This window comes from Molossus molossus, unplaced genomic scaffold (assembly GCF_014108415.1).
Source record: "Molossus molossus isolate mMolMol1 unplaced genomic scaffold, mMolMol1.p scaffold_m16_p_12, whole genome shotgun sequence".
NCBI lineage: Eukaryota > Metazoa > Chordata > Mammalia > Chiroptera > Molossidae > Molossus > Molossus molossus.
Window position 1 is genome coordinate 17,020,523 of NW_023425347.1, and position 19,382 is coordinate 17,039,904.

General features: G+C 36.3%; 1 protein-coding gene across 4 annotated transcripts in view; it reads left to right on the forward strand.

Moving 5' to 3' along the window:
• ABCD3 (ATP binding cassette subfamily D member 3) overlaps window positions 1-19,382 on the forward strand; it is a 94,599-nt gene that overhangs the window by 36,297 nt on the left and 38,920 nt on the right. Inside the window, exons 1-5 of one of the 4 annotated variants that reach the window (XM_036256153.1) lie at window positions 1,803-1,878; window positions 3,094-3,130; window positions 10,633-10,775; window positions 12,854-12,952; window positions 17,382-17,470. In XM_036256153.1, coding sequence (XP_036112046.1) covers window positions 12,878-12,952; window positions 17,382-17,470 — 164 coding nt within the window. In that variant the 5' untranslated portion in view covers window positions 1,803-1,878; window positions 3,094-3,130; window positions 10,633-10,775; window positions 12,854-12,877. Of the gene's footprint in view, window positions 1-1,802; window positions 1,879-3,093; window positions 3,131-10,632; window positions 10,776-12,853; window positions 12,953-17,381; window positions 17,471-19,382 lie in introns of those variants that run through there. The other 3 variants (XM_036256155.1, XM_036256154.1, XM_036256156.1) reach the window with 3 other exon arrangements.

Sequence of the window (19,382 nt, forward strand, 5' to 3'; positions counted from 1 at the left end):
CATGATGTTACAAAATTTTTCATGGGTAAAAAAGATCTATTGAACATAGACCAATGGATTTAATTGTATCAGAGTACAAAAGTTCATTGATATGGTTTCAGTCTGCATTATGACATTTTAGTATCACAGAATACCCATAATTATAAAATATTCCTGTTTTACAATACCCATCTGTATTGCAGTAGCCAGAAAGAATGCAGACTCAGATGTGAGAATCGAGTTGTCTTCTATTAAACCAGACATTAATGAGATTTGCCAAACTAAATCATTGCTACCTTTTTTTAAATCAAATTGTTGTTTGGGAAAATATAGCTGTTTTTATAAAATTTTATTTAATGTGTAATTTGTCTGTGTTCTTTAAGTGAGTAAATACTTTAAAAATTACTGAGGTTGAATTTACATATAATAAATAGCCCTAGACATAATACAAGTAAACAAAAGCTTTTGGGGACCCTGAGACCACAAGGTTTGAAAGATGCTGATCTAGAATATTTCCTAGTATATATGAAGCAATTAGTAAACATTTGAATGATTCTTAATGATATCACTTTTATAATTTACCTGTCTTTTCAGGATACATGTAATTGATGTGTATCTTTTCTATGTACCTTTCTTTCATATTTTACAACCAAATTTTTCCATATCTTGGTACAGTAATTCTATTTTCCTTGCCTCAGCTCAGGCAGGGCTGCTGGGCAAATAGTGAAAAGGATTGATTCAGGGACTGCCATTATATTTTGGAAAGTCTGGTGATTTACTGAACATGAAGAAAATAGATTAGCAGCTCCTGACTGAACATGACATTGCTGTTGGTCTAGACGGGTTATATAAATGGTCATGATTCACATAGTCACAAAATTAGATTTTAAAGTAGTTTAGTTGATTATACTATGACATGTAACAAGACAACTGATATTTAGTGATTATTACAGATATTATAGATACCTTGCTATTAGTAGGCATGTCAGTAATATGTTTTGAACATGTTGAATACCTTTATTTTAATCTGTTTAGCTGATAAATTGATCTTTTTGGTAGCCAAAAGGAATACAAAAGTAGAAGACATGTTTATTTGTTGTAGAGCCTTTTTAATTTCATAGGATGAAAATCTAGAAAAGGAAAATAATGAATTTTTGTTAGACTTGAATCTGCCTACCAAGTAGATCATGTTTTTGGAATTTAGTTAACTTCTCTCCAATCTTGAACATGACATTTCAAGTGAAACAAAATATAACCCATTAAATGAGTTTCTAGTATACTGCTCTAATTTATTCTAGGCGTTATCTATATAGTTACAATGCTAGTGTAGTATCTTCAAAATTGAGAACATATGTGGAAAACATTTAAAGAATTCTTTAAAAAGAGGACTTTAGAAAGCTAAAACAGATAATCCTGTAAGACGATTGAGAGTAGAAATAATAATAAACCTAAGCACTTTTAAAATAAGAGTATGTAGCCTGGCCGGTGTGGCTCACTGGTTGAACGTTGACCCATGAACCAAATGGTTACCTGTTCAATTCCTGGCCAGGGCACATGCCCAGGTTGTGGGCCTGATCCCCAGTGGGTGGCATGCAGGAGGCAGCCAGTCGATGTTCTCTCTCATCGATGTTTCTATCTCTCTTCCCTCTCTCTCTAAAATTAATAAAAAATAAATAAATAAATAAAATAAGAGTATCTACTCTTATTGAATTGTAGTTTGGCTTTCTAGCCTTGTGCAGTGATCTGGTATCTTATTACTGAAAATGTTCATTCTATAGATTTTTGGAGCTATATGTTAAATAGAGGGCTGAGTAATATATGATTCCTATAGTAGGTGTGATTTGCTACCCAGATTCCCCTTCAAGAAGGTCTAGTCCAGCCATGAGGAGTACAGACAAGGTAATCCTTTCTGCCCACACTTTAGTATCTACCATCACTGCAGAGCCACTTTCCTAAGATCGTGACTTCTCTGGAGCAGCATGCATTTGTACACTGAGCAAGGAAGACGTATAAAGACCTGACCACTTCAGTTAGTCACAGAGCACTCTGATTGACAATACTAGATGTCACAGCTTCCCACCTGGTTGGATGAAATTTTGTTGGGCCTGCATTACCATTTAAATTTTGCCCAAACTTGCTTTTTTCACTTGACTTTCATAGGTGTTGATTCCCCAATACACATATTATACCCCAGATACCATTTTACCTATACTTTGGAGAAGCCAGCCTGCAATAGCTTCTGATCTCATGGAACTAATTTATTGGGAGGAAATGTTCATTAAACAAGAGATTTAAAATGTGATCATAGCATAGGGTGCTATGATAGTGTGTTATAAAAAGAACCCGATTGTTATATTGTTTTCAGTGTTGGCTTGGATCAGACCTGGGTTAGTGCCAGACTAACTACTTTGAGTAGTATGAAACTTGGACATACTATCACCAATTTTTTCATTTGTAACATGGGAATGACACGTGGTCTCTCATTTTATAGGCAGCTAATGTGGGATTGCTCACACAGCTGGGAAAAGATTTCCCAGCATCGAAACAGGATCCAGTGCACAGACATTTTCAAGGCTTTGCTTTACTAATGTCCCATGCCAAAGATGTTCACGTGGCCAAGTCTTTTTTTTCTCCCTTTATTGATTTTAGAGAGAGAGGAAAGGAGAGGAAGAGAGAGAGAGAAAAATAATCAATGAGAGAGAACATTGATTAGCTGCCTCCTGCATGCCCCCCACTGGGGATTTGGCCCACACCTGGAATTGAACCGGCGACTTCTTAGTGCATGGGTCAATGTTTAACCACTGAGCCATACTGGCCAGGCATGTGGCCAAGTCTTGATTCAAGGATGGAGCAATAGACTTCATTTCTCCAAATAGGTGTATATGTATAAAAGTTACTAGCATATTACCTGATAATAGTTAACACTTTTTGAACACTTTCAGTACATCATACTTAATAAGAAGCAGCTGTACTATTAATACTTAATGTATTCTGTGTATGACATGTGAAAGAAGAAACATGTAGAGAATTTGGTATATTCTTTTGATATTTTAAAACAGTTTTTATGATGGGTACAGTTTGCAAATAAAACACTTTTTTTCTTTTTCTCTGCAGTAAGAAAAATGGAAAATCACCATTAAAGAACAATGAGGTAAAATTTTAAATTTATCAACTCTTTGGAATTTTACACATTTATTTATTGTCTTATATAATTTTGAATTAGGATAAAAATTATAAGAATTTTGATAATTGGAGGACTTAACTATCATCTCCAATGTGCTACACATTATAGGACTTCTTCCTGAAATAGGAATCCTTGATAGGTGACTTCTGGTATTTACTTCAATCTGTTCATTTGTTGAAGAGTACCTAGGAGGCAGACATAACTGTTTTAGTTCTAGCCCATGATGAGGTTAATCTTCCCCCTTTTGGCACTATGTGATGGACTATTTTGTCTTTTGCAGCAACACGGGATAAATCTACTCTGTTTTCTCTGATAGACTCTTATATTGTTTGAAGATAGGTATATCTTCTGAGTCTTTATTTCTCATGCTAAGCAACTCTAATTTTTAAAAAGTGTTTCTCATGTGACATGGTTTCTTACCCTTTGTCAATTCTGTATTCATTCCTCTGGACCTATTCTCATTAGTTTCTCTAGACATTATATTTGGAATACAATGTAGTTGACCAGACATGGTCCTACTAGCTTGGAATGTATCAGCACAATTAGATCTCTGATATGAATACCATATTGCTAAAAGTCAGCCAAAAATTGCTTTTAGTTCTTTAACCATAACTGCTATTTACATTAAGTGGAAAGTGAGTAGAAGGAAGTAAATAATAAAGGTCAGACCAGAAAGAAATGAAATAGAGTCTAAAAAAACCAAAAAAACCAAAAGATCAGTGAAACCAAGAGGTGGTTCTTTGAAAAGATAAACAAGATTGACAAACCTTTAACCTGACTCATCAAGAGAAAAAGAGAAAGGATCAAATAAATAAAATCAGAACGAAAGAAAAGTAACAACTGACATCAAAGGAACACAAAGGATTGCAAGAAAATATTGTGAATAACTATATGCCCACAAATTGGACATCTGGAAGAAATGGATAAATTCCTAGAAGTGGGATTCCAAAATGGCGGCAGAGTGAATGGAAGCTACACAGACCATCTCCCAGGACCAAACTGGAATTACAACTATAATAAAGACAAACCATCGGAAAAAAAAACAATAGAAAAGCAGCTGAAGAGGACCCGTTTAACCATGGAGAGAAAGAGGACATTAAATCAAGCCTGGTAGGAACTGTGGAGGCATGAGAGGGGAGGTTGGGAGCCCACAGACAGTAGCTGTTTTATCTGTGAGCAGCTCCCTCAGTGTTAACATCCCAAGCTGACTCCACAGCGCAGAGAGCTGGGACAGAACACTATTTAGCTACAGCCCCTCACCTTGGGCTCTGGCAGAGGGAAGGCAGACTGGACTAGAACTGTGTGGAGAGACTTGGGATTTGGAGAGCTGGGAGGGCACTGAGAGTTTTGTGCTGAATCACTCTCTCATAGGACATTAGCCATATTACTCAAAGAACCCCTTCCCAGAGCCCTGGGGAGAAGCAACAGCCCCTACCTCAGGAATTTAACACCACTTGGGCAGTCCAGAGAAATGCAGATTAAGGCTTATAAACAGCCAGCAAGCATCTGCCGTATCCTCTGGAAATCCTCTTACCCTGAATAGCTTGGACTGCAACCCAAGGCTCATCAAGTAACTGAGAATACTAGCCTCCAGGCAAAAAGCTGGAGGACAACTGATCCTTTTGGGGGCTTGTAAATCTATCCAGGAAAGTAAGACTTGAGAGTGGTGTTTAACATGGATCCTCCCACACTTACCCAAACCCAGTGGAGGAAGCCAAAACCAGCGTAACAGCAACACCCCCAGGGAAAATTTGGCAGGCTTCAAAACCAACAGAGATAGTCAAAATGGTGAAACAAAGAAACAAATCTCAAATGGAAGAAAAAGATAAGTTGACAGAAGATGAAATAAGTGAGAGGGAGTTGAGCAAGATATCAGAGGGAGAGTTCAGGGTAATAATTATAAGGAAGCTCAACAGCATGATTATAGATATAGAAGCATTGAAAACCAACCAACTGGAAATGAAGAATGGCATACCAGAAATAAAGAACACATTGGAAGGAATAACCAACAGAGTAGGGGATGCCAAGGATCAGATCAGTGAATTAGAAGACCGGGTAGAAAAAAGTCACCCAAGGAGAGAACCAAAAAGAAAAACAATGAAGAAACAGGAAGACACCCTGTGTTATAATATGAAACATAACATCTGCATCATAGGAGTTCCAGAAGAAAATGAGCAAGGGTTAGAGGTTATATTTGAAGAAATAGTGACAGAAAATTTCCCTAACTTGGAGAAGGAAAAGGCATACAAGTTCAGGAAGCACAGAGAGCTCCAAGTAAGAAAAACCCAAACAGGCCCACACCAAGACACATAGTAATTAAAATGCCACAAATTAAAGACAAAGAGAGAATCCTAAAGGCAGCAAGTGATAAGCAACAGATTACCTACAAAGGAACCCCCATAATACTATCAGCTGGCTTCTCAACAGAAACACTACAGGCCAGAAGGGAATGGCATGAGATAATCAAGGTCATGAAAACAAAGATCTGAATCCAAGACTACTCCACCCAGCGAGGCTATCATTCAAAATAGAAGGTCAAATAAAGAGCTTCCCAGAGAAAAAAAAAGGCTAAGGGAATATATTAACTCCAAACCAGCACTGGAAGAAATGTTAAAAGGACTGCTTTAATTAGTAGAAGAAATAGGAAGAAAATATATAACCACACTAAAAAAAAGGCAGTAAATAAATACATATCAATAATAACCTTAAATGCAAATGGATTAAATGCTCTGATCCAAAGACACAGTGTAGATGATTGGATAAGAAAGCATGACTCGTATATGTGTTGTCTACAAGAGACCTCCCTCACAATAAAAGACTCATAGGTTGAAAGTGAAGGGATGGAAAAAAAAATCTTCCAAGCAAACGGAAAGGCAAAAAGCAGTATCATATCCAGTAAAATAGACTTCAAAATGAAGGCCATAACTAGAGACAAAGAAGGCCACTACATAATATAGAAAGGAATTATCCAACAGGAAGGTATAACCTTGGTAAATATATATTCACTCAATGTAGGAACACTGAAATATATATACACATACTTATATATGTACATATACATACATACATATATATACACACATACATATATATACATATATACACATACATATATATACATATATACACATACATATATATATACACACATACATGTATATACACACACACACACACACACACACACACACACACACACAAACACTTCCTGGGAACCAATGAAAATGAACACACAACACAAAATCTATGGGACTCAGTGAAAGCAGTTCTGAGAGGGAAATTTATAGCACTACAGGCCTACCTCAGGAAACAAGAAACATTTCTAATTGAATATCTAACCTCACAACTTTAAGAACTAGAAAGCAAGCAAAAAGAAAAACCCAGAGCAAGTAGAAAGAACAAAAGAAATAAAGATCAGAGCAGAAATAAACAACATAGAGACTAAAAAAACAATTCAAAAGATCAATGAAACAAAGAGCTGGTTCTTTGAAAAGATAAACAAGACTGATGGACCCTTCGCTAGACTCACCAAGAAACAGAGAGAGGACCCAAATAAACAAAATCAGAAGGGAAAGAGTAGAAGTAACAACCAACACCACAGAAATACAAAGGATCATTAACAAATACTATTAACAATCATACACCAACAAATTGAACAGTCTCGGTGAAATGGACAAATTTCTAGGAACACACAAACTCCCAAAACTGAACCAGGAAGAGAGAGAAAACTTGAAACAGATTTATAATAACTAAGGTAATTGAAGACGTAATCAAGAATTTCCCAGCAAACAAAATCCTGGGCTCTGATGGCTTTGTGGGGGAGTTTAACCGAACATTCAAAGAAGAACTAACCCATTCTCCTCAAACTATTTCAAAAAATTCAAGAACAAGAAAGACTTCCAAACTCGATTTATGAGGCCAGCATAATTCTAATTCCAAAACCAGAAAAAGACACTACAAAGAAAGAAACTACAGGCCAATATCCCTGATGAACATAGATGCCAAAATCCTGAACAAAATACTAGCAAATCGGATCCAGCAATACATCACAAAAGTTACTCACCATGACCAAGTGGGATTCATCCCAGGGATGCAAGGCTGGTACAATATGTGCGAATCAATATATGTAATACACGACATAAACAAAATAAAGCCTAAAAACCACATGATCATATCAATAGATGCTGAAAAAGCATTTGACAAAATCCAGCAACCATTTCTGATAAAAATGCTCAGCAATGTGGGAATAGAGGGATCATACCTCGACATAATAAAGGCCATATATTAAAGACCTACAGCCAACATCATACTCAGTGGGCAGAAACTAAAAGCATTCCTCTTAAGAGCAGGAACAAGACAGGGATGCCGACTTTTGCCACTCTTATTTAACATAGTACTAGAAGTCTTAGCCACAGCAATTGGACATGAAGTAAAAATAAAAGTGATCCAAATTGAAAAGGAGGAAGTCAAACAGTCATTATTTGCAGATGACATGATATTATACGTAGAAAATCCTAAAGACTCCATCAAAAATCTACTAGACTTAAGAAATGAATTTGGCAAAGTAGCAGCATACAAAATTAACGTCAAGAAATCGAAGACAGCCCTGGCCGGTTTGGCTCAGCGGTTAGAGCGTCGGCCTGCGGTCCAGAGAGACCCGGGTTCGGTTCCCGCTAAGGGCATGTACTTCGGTTGCAGTTTGTCCCTGGCCCTGGTTGGTCGTGCGGGTGGCAGCCACTCGATGTGTCCCTTCACGTCGATGTTTCTCTCTCTCTCTCCCTCCCATTCTATCTGTACAAAAAATGGAAAAATATCCTCGGGTGAGGATTAAAAAAAAAAAAAAAAAAAAGAAATCGAAGACATTCTTATACACCAATGATGAACTCACAGAAAGAGAAACTGAAAAAACAATCCCATTTACCATTGTGGCAAAACAATTAATACCTAGGAATAAACTTAACCAAAGAAGTAAAGAACTACTTGCAGAAAACTACAGGACATTGAAAAAAAAAATAGAGGAAGATATAAAAAAGTGGAAGCACATACCTTGTTCATGGATTGGAAGAATTAACATCATCAAAATATCCATACTACCCAAAGCAATCTATAGATTCAATGCAATCCCCATCAAAATACCAACAACATACTTCACAGAATTAGAACAAATACTTCAAAGTTCATATGGAATCAAAAAAGACCCTGAATAGCCACAGCAATCTTGAAAAAGAAGGACAAAGTAGATGGGATCACAATACCAGATATCAGGTTATGCTACAATGCTACTGCAATCAAAGCAGCCTGGAACTGGTACAGGAACAGGCATATCGACCAATGGTACAGAAAAGAGAACCCAGAAATGGACCCAAGACATTATACTCAATTAATATTTGACAAAGGAGGCAAGAGCATACAATGGAGTAAAGACAGCTTCTTTAATAAATGGTGTTGGGGAAATTGTACAGCTACATTTGAAAAATTGAAACTAGACCATCAACTTACACTATCCACAAGAGTAAACTCAAAATGTATAAAATACTTAAATGTGACCCGTGAATCCATAAACATCCTAGAAGAAAATGTAGGCAACAAAATTTCAGACATCATACACAGCAGAATTTTCACTGATACATCACCTAAGACAACAGAAACAGAGGAGAAAATGAACACATGGGACTACATCAAACTCAAAAGCTTCTGCACAGCAAAAGAAACAACCATCAAAATGGAAAGGGAACCCACTGTATGGGACAGCATCATTGCCAATGATACATCAGATAAGGGGTTAATTTCCAAAATATATAGAGTACTCATACAACTCAACAAGAGGAAGACAAAGAACCCAATTAAAAAATGGGTGAAGGAACTAAATAGACACCTCTCCAAACAGGACATACAAATGGCCAAGAGACATATGAAGAAATGCTCAACATCACTAATCATCAGAGAGATGCAAATTTAAACAACAATGAGGTACCACCTCACACCTGTCAGAATGGCCTCCATCAACAAATCATCAACAAAAGTGTTGGCGAGGGTGTGGAGAAAGGGGGACTCTAGTACGTATACTGCTGGTGGGAATGCAGACTGGTGCAGCCACTGTGGGAAACACTATGGTGTTACCTCAAAAAATTAAAAATTGAACTTCCATTTGACCCAGTGATCCCACTTCTAGGAATATAACCTAAGAAGCCCGAAACACCAATTAGAAAGAATATATGTACCCCCACATTTATAGCAGCACTATTTACAATAGTTAAGATCTGGAAACAGCCCAAGTGTCCATGAGTAGACGAATGGATAAAAAAGCAGTGGTACATATACACAATGGAGTACTATGCAGCTGTAAGAAAGAAAGATCTCTTGTCCTTTGAGATGACATGGAGGGATCTGGAAAGTGTTATCCGAAGTGAAATAAGCCAAGCAGAGAAAGACAAATACTACATGATCTCACTTATTTGTAGAATATAATGAACATAGCAGTCTGAGGAATAGGGTAGACCCAGAGACATGGAAGTAGGTTACAGAATGGCAACCCTCAGAAGAGAGGGTAGTGGGGGAAGGGAAGAGGTAAATCACAAAACTTATATGCATGTACGCATAACCAATGGGCATGGACAACAAAGGTGGGGACAGCGTGGGGGGATGGGGAGGAGGGTGTCAATGGGGAGAAAAAGGAAAAACATCTGTAACAAAAATGAAATAAAAAAATAAAAATAAAAAAGTCTGTGGTACATGTACACCATGGAACACTATACAACCGTAGGAAAGAGAGATCTCTTACCCTTTGTGATGACATGGAGGAACCTGGAGAGTATTATGCTAATCGAAATAGGCCAATTAGAGAAAGACATGCACCACATGACCTCACTTATCTGTGGAATATAATGAACAAATTATGGTGTTGAACAGAATAGACCCAGAGTCATAGAAGGGAGTATGGGTCAGACTGACAGTTCCTCAGAGGAGAGAGGCATAGTGGGGGGAGGGGATGAGAGAAAACAAAGAACTTATATGTATGTATGTGTATCCATTGGACATAGAGAACAATGCTTGGTTGAGGGGTGGTTAATTCTAGTTCATCTCATCATTCTAACTGATTTACACATAATATATACTTCTCAATGCCCTTTGACTTTGTTACCTCCTGAATATTAGGTATTATTTTTCTGGTTGCATTATTACTTCAGCTTCTTAACTGGTGTTTATCTTTCTCTATAATTTACATGTTAACTTTATAGCATAAACTCATTTTTGTATTTTCAAAAATTACTGGGAAATTTAGAGGTGGGGAAAGTCAGTTGTAAATTTAAAATGAATTCTTACTGTTTATAAAATGTACTGTCTCTGCAGGTATTCTCATTTAGAGTGATTTCAGGAATGAATTTTATTATGGTTCAAGAATGGTAGAGCACCTGTTTCTTCAGCCCTTCTGAGCCAGCCTTCCAGTCCAGGTGTTTTTTTTTTTGCAGAAAACCCTGTGACAACTTTAAGAAGTATATAGTTCCCTTCATGGATTGAAATGTAATGAAAGTCAAGTCAGGCTTTCAGACAGCTTAAGAAATAGGAGCAGTGACAACAGGAACAGAAAAAAAGAGGAGGAATTATATACCAGGTAGCTGTGTGTGTTTTTTAAAAATGCTTCAGTGTCACTATCTTGTAACTTTGTTGTTTTTTTTTTAAACCTTCCTCATTGTTTGCCCTAGATCTTTTTTTTTTTTGAGCCCAGGTAGAAATAGGTAGTGCTCTGCTGAAGTCAGAAGATGGCCATTTCACTTTGGAATTATTCTAAGGTTCAAGTTAGGAATGGAGAACTGGTTATTGATGGGTTGAGGTGAAGTAGGGAGGCAGTGACAGGAAGAAAAATTTGAGAGTAGAATTTTAACTTTTTTTAAAATGGTAGTTGGTGTGTGTTGCCTTCTCTTTATTCTTTAATTCAATTCAGGTAAGTAAAAGGGAAAGTTTAGGTCAAAGTTGTAAGGTTGCCTTGAGGAGAATAGGCTAGGTAAATAAATAGACTGAGTAGGGCTTTTTGTCTTGTTTTGTTTACTGGTGTGTTCCCATCATTTAGAACAGTTTCTTGGGCCTACTAAAGATTGAGTCAATGAATACGTGCATGTGTAAATGAAGTAAACAGGGCCTGTAACTGTAGGATGAGGTCTGCAGCCTTCATTAAGGTTTGAAAGACCTGACCTCTATTCCAGCAGTTGCAGGTCGTCTGATTCTTATCCAGTTCTTTCTATCTTAGTCTTCCTGATGTAACTTTACAAACATAGACTTAAGACTTCCTTTCTTGGTCTGTAATGTTGTACTACATTCAGTGCCTGTTATGATTATAAAGCACTGAGCACAGTGTCTGACATATAGATGGTAGATTATTCCTAGTCTAATTCAGTACAAAAACTATTCACTTAAGGAAATCAAATTAAATACTAATATAATTAAAGCATACTTATACTAAAGTTTGTCTAACAGAATTTACTGTGTCATGGGTATTTGTTCATCAGTAGCACAGTAGTTAAATAATTGAGCTGTGATTATGAGAGTTGTGGGAAGGGGCTAGGTAGGGAATGGGTTCCTTGTGGAGTGTCTTGCCTATTCCAAGAAATTCCTCCTGCCTGTTCTTCCAAACATTTCAAGGGTAATTAAATATACCATACTTAGTTCACATCACTTTTTCCTTTTTTTTTTTAACCTCACCCGAGAATATTTTTACATTTATCTTCAGACAGAGTGGGAGGGAGGGAGAGAGAGAGAGAAACGTTGATGATTGGTTGACACTGGGATCAGGGACGAACCGCAAGGTATGTGCCCTTGGCCAGAATCAAACCTGGGACTTCCTGGTCCGCAAGCTGATGCTCTAATCGCTGAGCAAAACTGGCCAGGGCACTTTTTTCTTATTCTTGCAAACCAGTCAAAATGAAGAAATGTCAGATTGCGATAAGATTAATTACTGCTCTTAAATATCTTCCATGGTTTCCCACTACAAAACTGACAATAAACTCAGTCCTTACTACGGCTTTAACCCTCTGTCCTTTACAGGCCCCTGCCTACATTCAGCTGCACTCATTTTTTATTCACTTTGCTCTGGCACTGCTATCATCTTGCTCCAGTTTTATTCCCGCCACTGTCTTCTTCTGCTTGGTATGATCTGTGCTTTACTACCCTCCCCCCTTTAAGATGATCACATGGCTTCACTTTGTTCATGTCTCAGCCTAAATGTCACCTCCCCAAAGAGACTTTTCTTATCATCTTGTCTGAATCATTCTTCATTTTCTCATGAGCCTGCCTAGTCTGTCTGTAGCTGTTTATTTTTATCTGTTTCCTCTGCTCTCTCAGCTGTATGAATGAGGAAACCTTGTCTGTCTTTGAATTTATAAGGAAGAGGAATTGGTAAATTGCATATTAGAAATGCTAAATGATAAATTTAGGAATCTAAAAGTTTTCCTGTAATTGATATCAGGGAAATTCATGTTCAAGGTAAAAAATAAAATAATTGTTTTTGGTAACACCTTATTTTCTTGAAAGCATGTTTGAATATGAAGAGCAGGATAAGTCTGTATTCTCTAAATGTAATATCATCTTAATAGTTATTTATATTGACTTAGGTGATACACGGTTCTTTAATCCTATTTGTTGTAGATTTGTTATAGCTATATTAAAAGCTATTTTCTTTCCTTTTTTTTAATGTAGAAAGAGGGAAAAAAAGAGCGAGCTATGGTGAACAAGGTGTTTTTTTCAAGGCTCTCACGGATTCTGAAAATCTTGGTCCCTAGAACATTTTGTAAAGAGGTAAGACACAAAATTATAGGAAATTAGAACAATAAAATTTGTTATACTACAGGTCAGATGTTTTCTGTATAGGTAATGAAGACTACTACATTTTTGTCTTTTTTTAATCCTCACCTGAGGACATTTGTTCCATTTTTTTGTTTAGATAGAGTGGGAGGGAGGGAGAAGGAGAGAGAGAGAGAGAGAGAGAGAGAGAGAGAGAAAGAAAGATCGACGTGAAAGGGACACATTGAGTGGCTGCCACCCGCAGGACCCAACCAGGGCCAGGGACAAACCGCAACCGAGGTACATGCCCTTAGCGGAAACTGAACCCAGGTCTCTGGACTGCAGGCCGACGCTCTAACTGCTGAGCCAAACCGGCCAGGGCCATTTTTTGTCTTTAAGCCATTGTTGCACAAGTACCCTTGTTGTTCAGTGCTAGTTTTAAAATAGTTTATTTATGAAATATTATTTTATTATATTTTGTGTAACATTCTAGAGTACTTCAGGGCAGCTACTTTAAGTAGTGTTGTTTTATTGTAATATGAAAACAAGATTAAATTTAGAAAGACAAATTGTTTTATTTTGTTAAGATGTTAACAGATCACATTGATATGGAATATGTTTGAGGGTTACTTCATATTTGACTAAATAGGTTTTATTTATTTTTAAATTTATTTATTGAATTTATTGGGGTGACATTGGTTAATAAAATTATTAAATATGTTTTCAAGATACCAAAATGATATTTGAATATTTCAGGTATTTTCAGAAAGTGAGCTGGTTGTAGGAATAAACTTTTATTATCTCTTCCTTTGCCCATTTATCAAGATTATCTTTATTTGATAAGTATTTTTAATGATTTTAAAAATAAAATAATGCTGTGTTTTCCATCTATAGTCATCTCAGTATTTTCCTTTTATACAAAAATACCACTTTTGACTCTTCTCCCCACACTTCATCCTTTCTATCACTGGATCTGACAATTTTCTTCTAAATATTCTTGCCTGGATGTCATAGTGTTCTTTAAGTAGTCTCACTTCAAAGAATCTCCCCTTTTAATCTTTTCTGCCAAAGTTATCTTCATATAATGTTTCCCATGTTCAAATTTAAAAAAGCATTTGCCTTATAATCTGTTAATAGCAAGAAAAGAATAAGATGCTCCAAAGACACTGTAACTCCCGAGGAGAGCGAGCATTCCTCCATCACGCTGGATTTGCTCGCCTTCCCCTCGCTGCAGTGTCCTGTCGTGGTGACTCCATCCTAAGAAACTACAAATAATGGCACTTGTTTATTTCTGATTAGATGTTGATAATATGTGTTCCTTGAGGAAAAATTGGACAGTCAGATAGATATTTTTTTTTCTTGATGTCCATTAGCCTCCCACTCAAAGAGAACTTCTATCATTATTTTGGTGTATAGTCATCTTGTGAGTGAGCATATAATAAAAACGAGATCCCACTGCAACTTGACAAATCTCCCTTTCTTAACATTTTATTCTTTTGACCCTCACCTGAGGACATTTTTGCATTTATCTTCAGATAGAGCGGGAGGGAGAGAGGGAGGAAAAGAAAGATTGATGCAAGAGACACACCGAGTGGCTGCCACCCACACAACCCCAGTTGGGGCCAGGGACAAACTACAACCAAGGTAGTGCCCTTAGTGGGAACTGAACACAGGACTCTCTGGTCCACGGGCCGATGCTCTCACCTCTGAGCCAAACCAGCCAGGGCATTCCTTTCTTACATTTTAAATGTTTTGCCAAGTATCCTTGAGTTTCTTTTAAATTAGATTCTTTCCATTTCTACTGGATTATTATACTCTCTTAATTTGGTCTTTTTGCTTCTTCTCTTTTTCTAACTAGTCTTCTTTCTGAAACCCTAATAAAATATTTGGCTTTTTTCTTTTAGGCTAAATCACAACTTGACTTTGACCTTCCTTTCAATATCATCTGCTTAGAAGGTTCTTTGTCCTTGTTAGTCAGACTGTGCTGTCATGGCTTCCTTTCTGTGACAATCCGGTCCCCATCCCCAACAAAACATGTTTGTTTAAAAAAGAACTTAATGCTCATTGTCTTCTTTGTGAATATTTCCCATTACTCTTCAGGCATAATTAATCATTTTCTCATTCTACAATGTACCTGCCTTTGGAGAATCCGTATTTAAAATACAAGCTTCTCTGGAAAGATTCATATATTGCCCTGGCCGGTTTGGCTCAGCAGTTAGAGCGTCGGCCTGCAGTCCTTAGAGACCCGGGTTTGGTTCCCGCTAAGGGCGCGTACCTCGGTTGCAGTTTGTCCCCGGCCCTGGTCGGTTATGCGGGTGGCAACCACTCGATGTGTTCCTTTCGCATCGATGTTTCTCTCTCTGTCTCTGTTCCTCTCTCTCCCTCCCACTCTACCTGAACAAAAAATGGAAAAATGTCCTCGGGTGAGGATTAAAAAAAACAAAACAAAACAAAAAAAGATTCATATATTGCCCCCCTTATCAGTTAACAGCATATGCTCATTTAACTGCTTATCAGGGGTTTGTTGACTATCCAATGAATGTGTGACATTGGATAGATCTCTGGGAGTTGGAGTTAGTAAGTAGGTAGAAGTGCCTAACTTGGCCAGCCTCCCAGTTTTGTCTAGGTATAGTCATGCCACAGAGTTATTTTATGAACCATTTTTGAGGGATATGAAAATCCAAGTTTAACCCCAGTTAGAAAAAGTGAAATAAACTTCTATAGAAATCACAAAAGATTGGAGGTAGATAGAGGAATTAACTTATGAAATAGAGAAATGAAAATACTACATATGAATATATGGAAGTTCATATATGTCATAAGGTGAGAGAGAGCCTAAATCAGTACAGATCTTCAATTTCTGTCATAGTGAGCCAACCCATTAATAATGGGAACAGTGATGATTCTAACGACATCCTTTGCATAAACGCATTTCAGGGCTGTTACTAATTAAAGTTTGCCAGATTTTGCTAAAGTGAGACAAGTAAACTTGATACTTTAAGGATAAATTAAGCCACGAACATAAAATGAAGGAAAAATTAAACTATCTTTGTCTAATGTTACCTTTATACCCCAAATGATTAATTTAGGATTGAGACTGTATGTAAGGTCTGAATTAAAAGTTAGCATTACAGTTAAAGTGACATACCGACAACATTCATTAAAATCAGTAGGTTCTTCTATTGCCAAGTAAATACCTACTTTGAGATGGTAGGATAGAATAGAAAGATGGTATGTTTTTGCCAGCAAACATTAGGGTAGCAGCTGTCACAGCTTTATCACAGACAGTTGTCTTTGTTTATTCTATATTTATGGCGCCCTGCCTTGTCTTTCACTTAAAGGGCTATATTTTTAGTACCTTTTATTTGTTTTGCAAGAATTATATAAGTATTAGATGCAGTTGCCCTTTAATTCTGTAACTTTGAAATTAAGCACATTATCCAACAAATGTACCCCCCCACCCTCTTCCCTGACTTTAGCTTCTGTTACTGTCATATACTCCAGTTTAGAAAGTTTAAGTCAGCTTTGATTGTATGTTGGAGTTTGGAGGGTAGATTCTCATCTTGCACAGAGATCATTGATTTCTAGCCAGCTACTCAGTGTCTCATCTTTTCCCCCTTCATAATCCATCTTGCACAGCATTGCTTCAGTAATGTTTTCTAAACGACGCTTTCAAACATTCTGTTCTATCTAGAAACTTTGAATAGTTTTATATTGTCTAAACTCCGCTGGATATGCTATATCATAATTCATATGGTTTTAATCCATTTATTTCCATGAAATCAATCATCTTTTTCTACTCATAATCTTCATTCTTTCCTTTGTTTTACTAGCTGTGTATAATGTATTTCTAATGTCATAGCCTTCTTTTGCTACCCCAGACCTTCCCATCCCGTTACTTACATTGGTGATACCTACATTGGTCTGTTTTCTTTTTTTTTTTAAGTGCAAATCTTGCCTTAATAACTAAATTGAAAGCCCTGTGAGGGTAGGGGCACTCTTAGAGATTTTCCTCACAAAATTTTAGGTTTCATTATTTGTTGTTTAATTGTATATTCACAGTTATTGTCATTTTTCTTTATTAGTCATATATTAAAAATACAAGACAATCACAGTACACGGTGATTCAGGTAATCTAAGTTATACTGTTAGTTTCTTTCATTGACCATTTGTATGAAAGCAAGTCATTTGACCTGCCTGGGATTCACTTTTGAATTCTGGATAAGAAAGTTAGATTAAATGATCTATAAGGCCTTTTTCATTTATATTTTAAAAAAATATTTTAAATTATATTGTAAAATTGCCTGTAGGTGAAATATCTACCAACTGTATTATAGCTAGAATAAAGCCTTGAATTTAGAAATAAAAAATCTTTACCAAGGTAATGTTTTTTTTAACTTTCTAAAATGTATTTATTTAATTTATTATACTTGGTTTATTTTAGACAGGTTACTTGATACTTATTGCTGTTATGCTGTTGTCTCGAACATATTGTGATGTTTGGATGATTCAAAATGGGACACTCATTGAAAGGTACTTTTCCATTCACCTTCCTCCCATATGTATGAAATACTAATTTGTCTCCTATTTAAACAATATCTTAATGTGCAAGAAATAGATTCTAAATTAGGTGTAAGTACTTTAGTCAGATTATGTCTCAGTTCATTTACTTAGATATCTGTTGAGTGTCTCCCCTTTGCCAGGAGCTCTGTGATAGGGATGGACTGGTGAGCGGGAGAGACCCTCCCTGTAAGCTGACAGTTTACAGAGGATTAGAGACAAGTAAGAGGAAAGTTAATGTGCAGTGTAATAAATGCTTTCTTGAGTGTTTTAAAAAAATCACCAAGTTGGATGGCTAAAATTAATGAGATAATTTGGAGGAAAATATCAAACCATTTTAAGGAATCACATTGAAAATGTTATTAAAAGGAAAAACAGTTCTTAGACATTTCCTTCAGTTTCTGAAGTTAGTGTTTATAAATTTTTTTATTATAGTCATTTTACATATTAATTATTAATTACTGCAGTTGATCATTTTGGGTCTAAAAACAAAATTTATCTGTTGATAAAATATTTATTCTTCATGATACCAATTTGAAAGTCAGAGTAAAATTTTTCTTGGGACTTTGTTCACTGGTATGCAATATTTTATCAGAAAATGCCTTAAATACTTAATCTAAGAAAACTTTTTGAATTATAGTACTTAAAATTTTGAAAGGTGCTCAGATTTTGAAATTAAGATTTTTTCCCCCTCATATTCTTGAGGATTTATAGGAAGAGAAGAATGCTTTCTTTACGCGCATGTTTTTTTAAATCATCTGTCTAGGAGTATAAAGGTTATCTGCACAAACTGAAAGACCTAACCACATGCCTCTGAATATATGTACATTGTGTAGGCTCCAGTGCCGGGCCTTTTAATTTAATTAAAGTAATATATAAGCAGCTTAAAAATAATATGTGAACATAGGTTAATGTCAGATAGTCTTGCAGGAGGTAGTCACAAACCGATCAATCCTGTGCACCATTTCTGACGCTTATAACTCTCATTCCTGGAGCCATTTATTTTCTGGTGTGTGTGTGTGTGTGTAAAAAAACTGTTTCATCTCTTATTTTATCCTTGGATTTTAGTGTGACATACTTGTGTTACTGTTTCTAGATTTTTCAGTTTTAGAGAGTATGTAGTTATTTCCTACTTTGGAAGATGAGAATTAACTCTTTACACTCTTACTCATGCCCATGCTCATTCTCTCAATGTTGTTATATTGCAATATTTTGTTAAATCGTAATTTATTGTTTACGTGATTTGACTATTGTTCACAGCTGAGCCACATGGCATATACTTTTATATACAACTTTTTGCTTTTCTTGGCATTTATAAATTGCAAGATTTTGTGTGCTTTAGGTTTTTGCCTACTTCTTACTAATTCAACTCAAGCTTATGACAACACCATAAAATCTTCTCAGTATTGCAGTATGGTCAAACACACCAGATAATATGTTGATATTTATCTCTCTGTTACCACCTAGCCTGTACTTGTTAGTTTCCTGTCTTCCTGCTCTAAACAGGGTTGATTGCATTTTAGGCCCACTAAATAGCACTCATGTTTGAATTTGCTTTTATCATGATCGTGGGAGTTTCTTTCATGTTTCTCTCCTGTATTAAATAACCTGTTTTCTGGATCTTTGTTTTTCTCTTCCTCAGTTTACATTCTCATTTTGGTAGATGCAGTCTTTTTCTGAGAAAAGGTACAAGGGAAATACATTTTTGAGACCTTTTAGGTCTGATAAAGTCTTCTACTTGAACACTTGATTGATAATATATCTGTATTTATACATTCCAAGTTGGAAATTACTTTTTGTCATAATTCGGAAAGTATCACCCTGTTGTCTTCTATAGAACTCACTGGTTCTCAGCCTTTGGAGGTTTTTATGATCATTTGTTAAT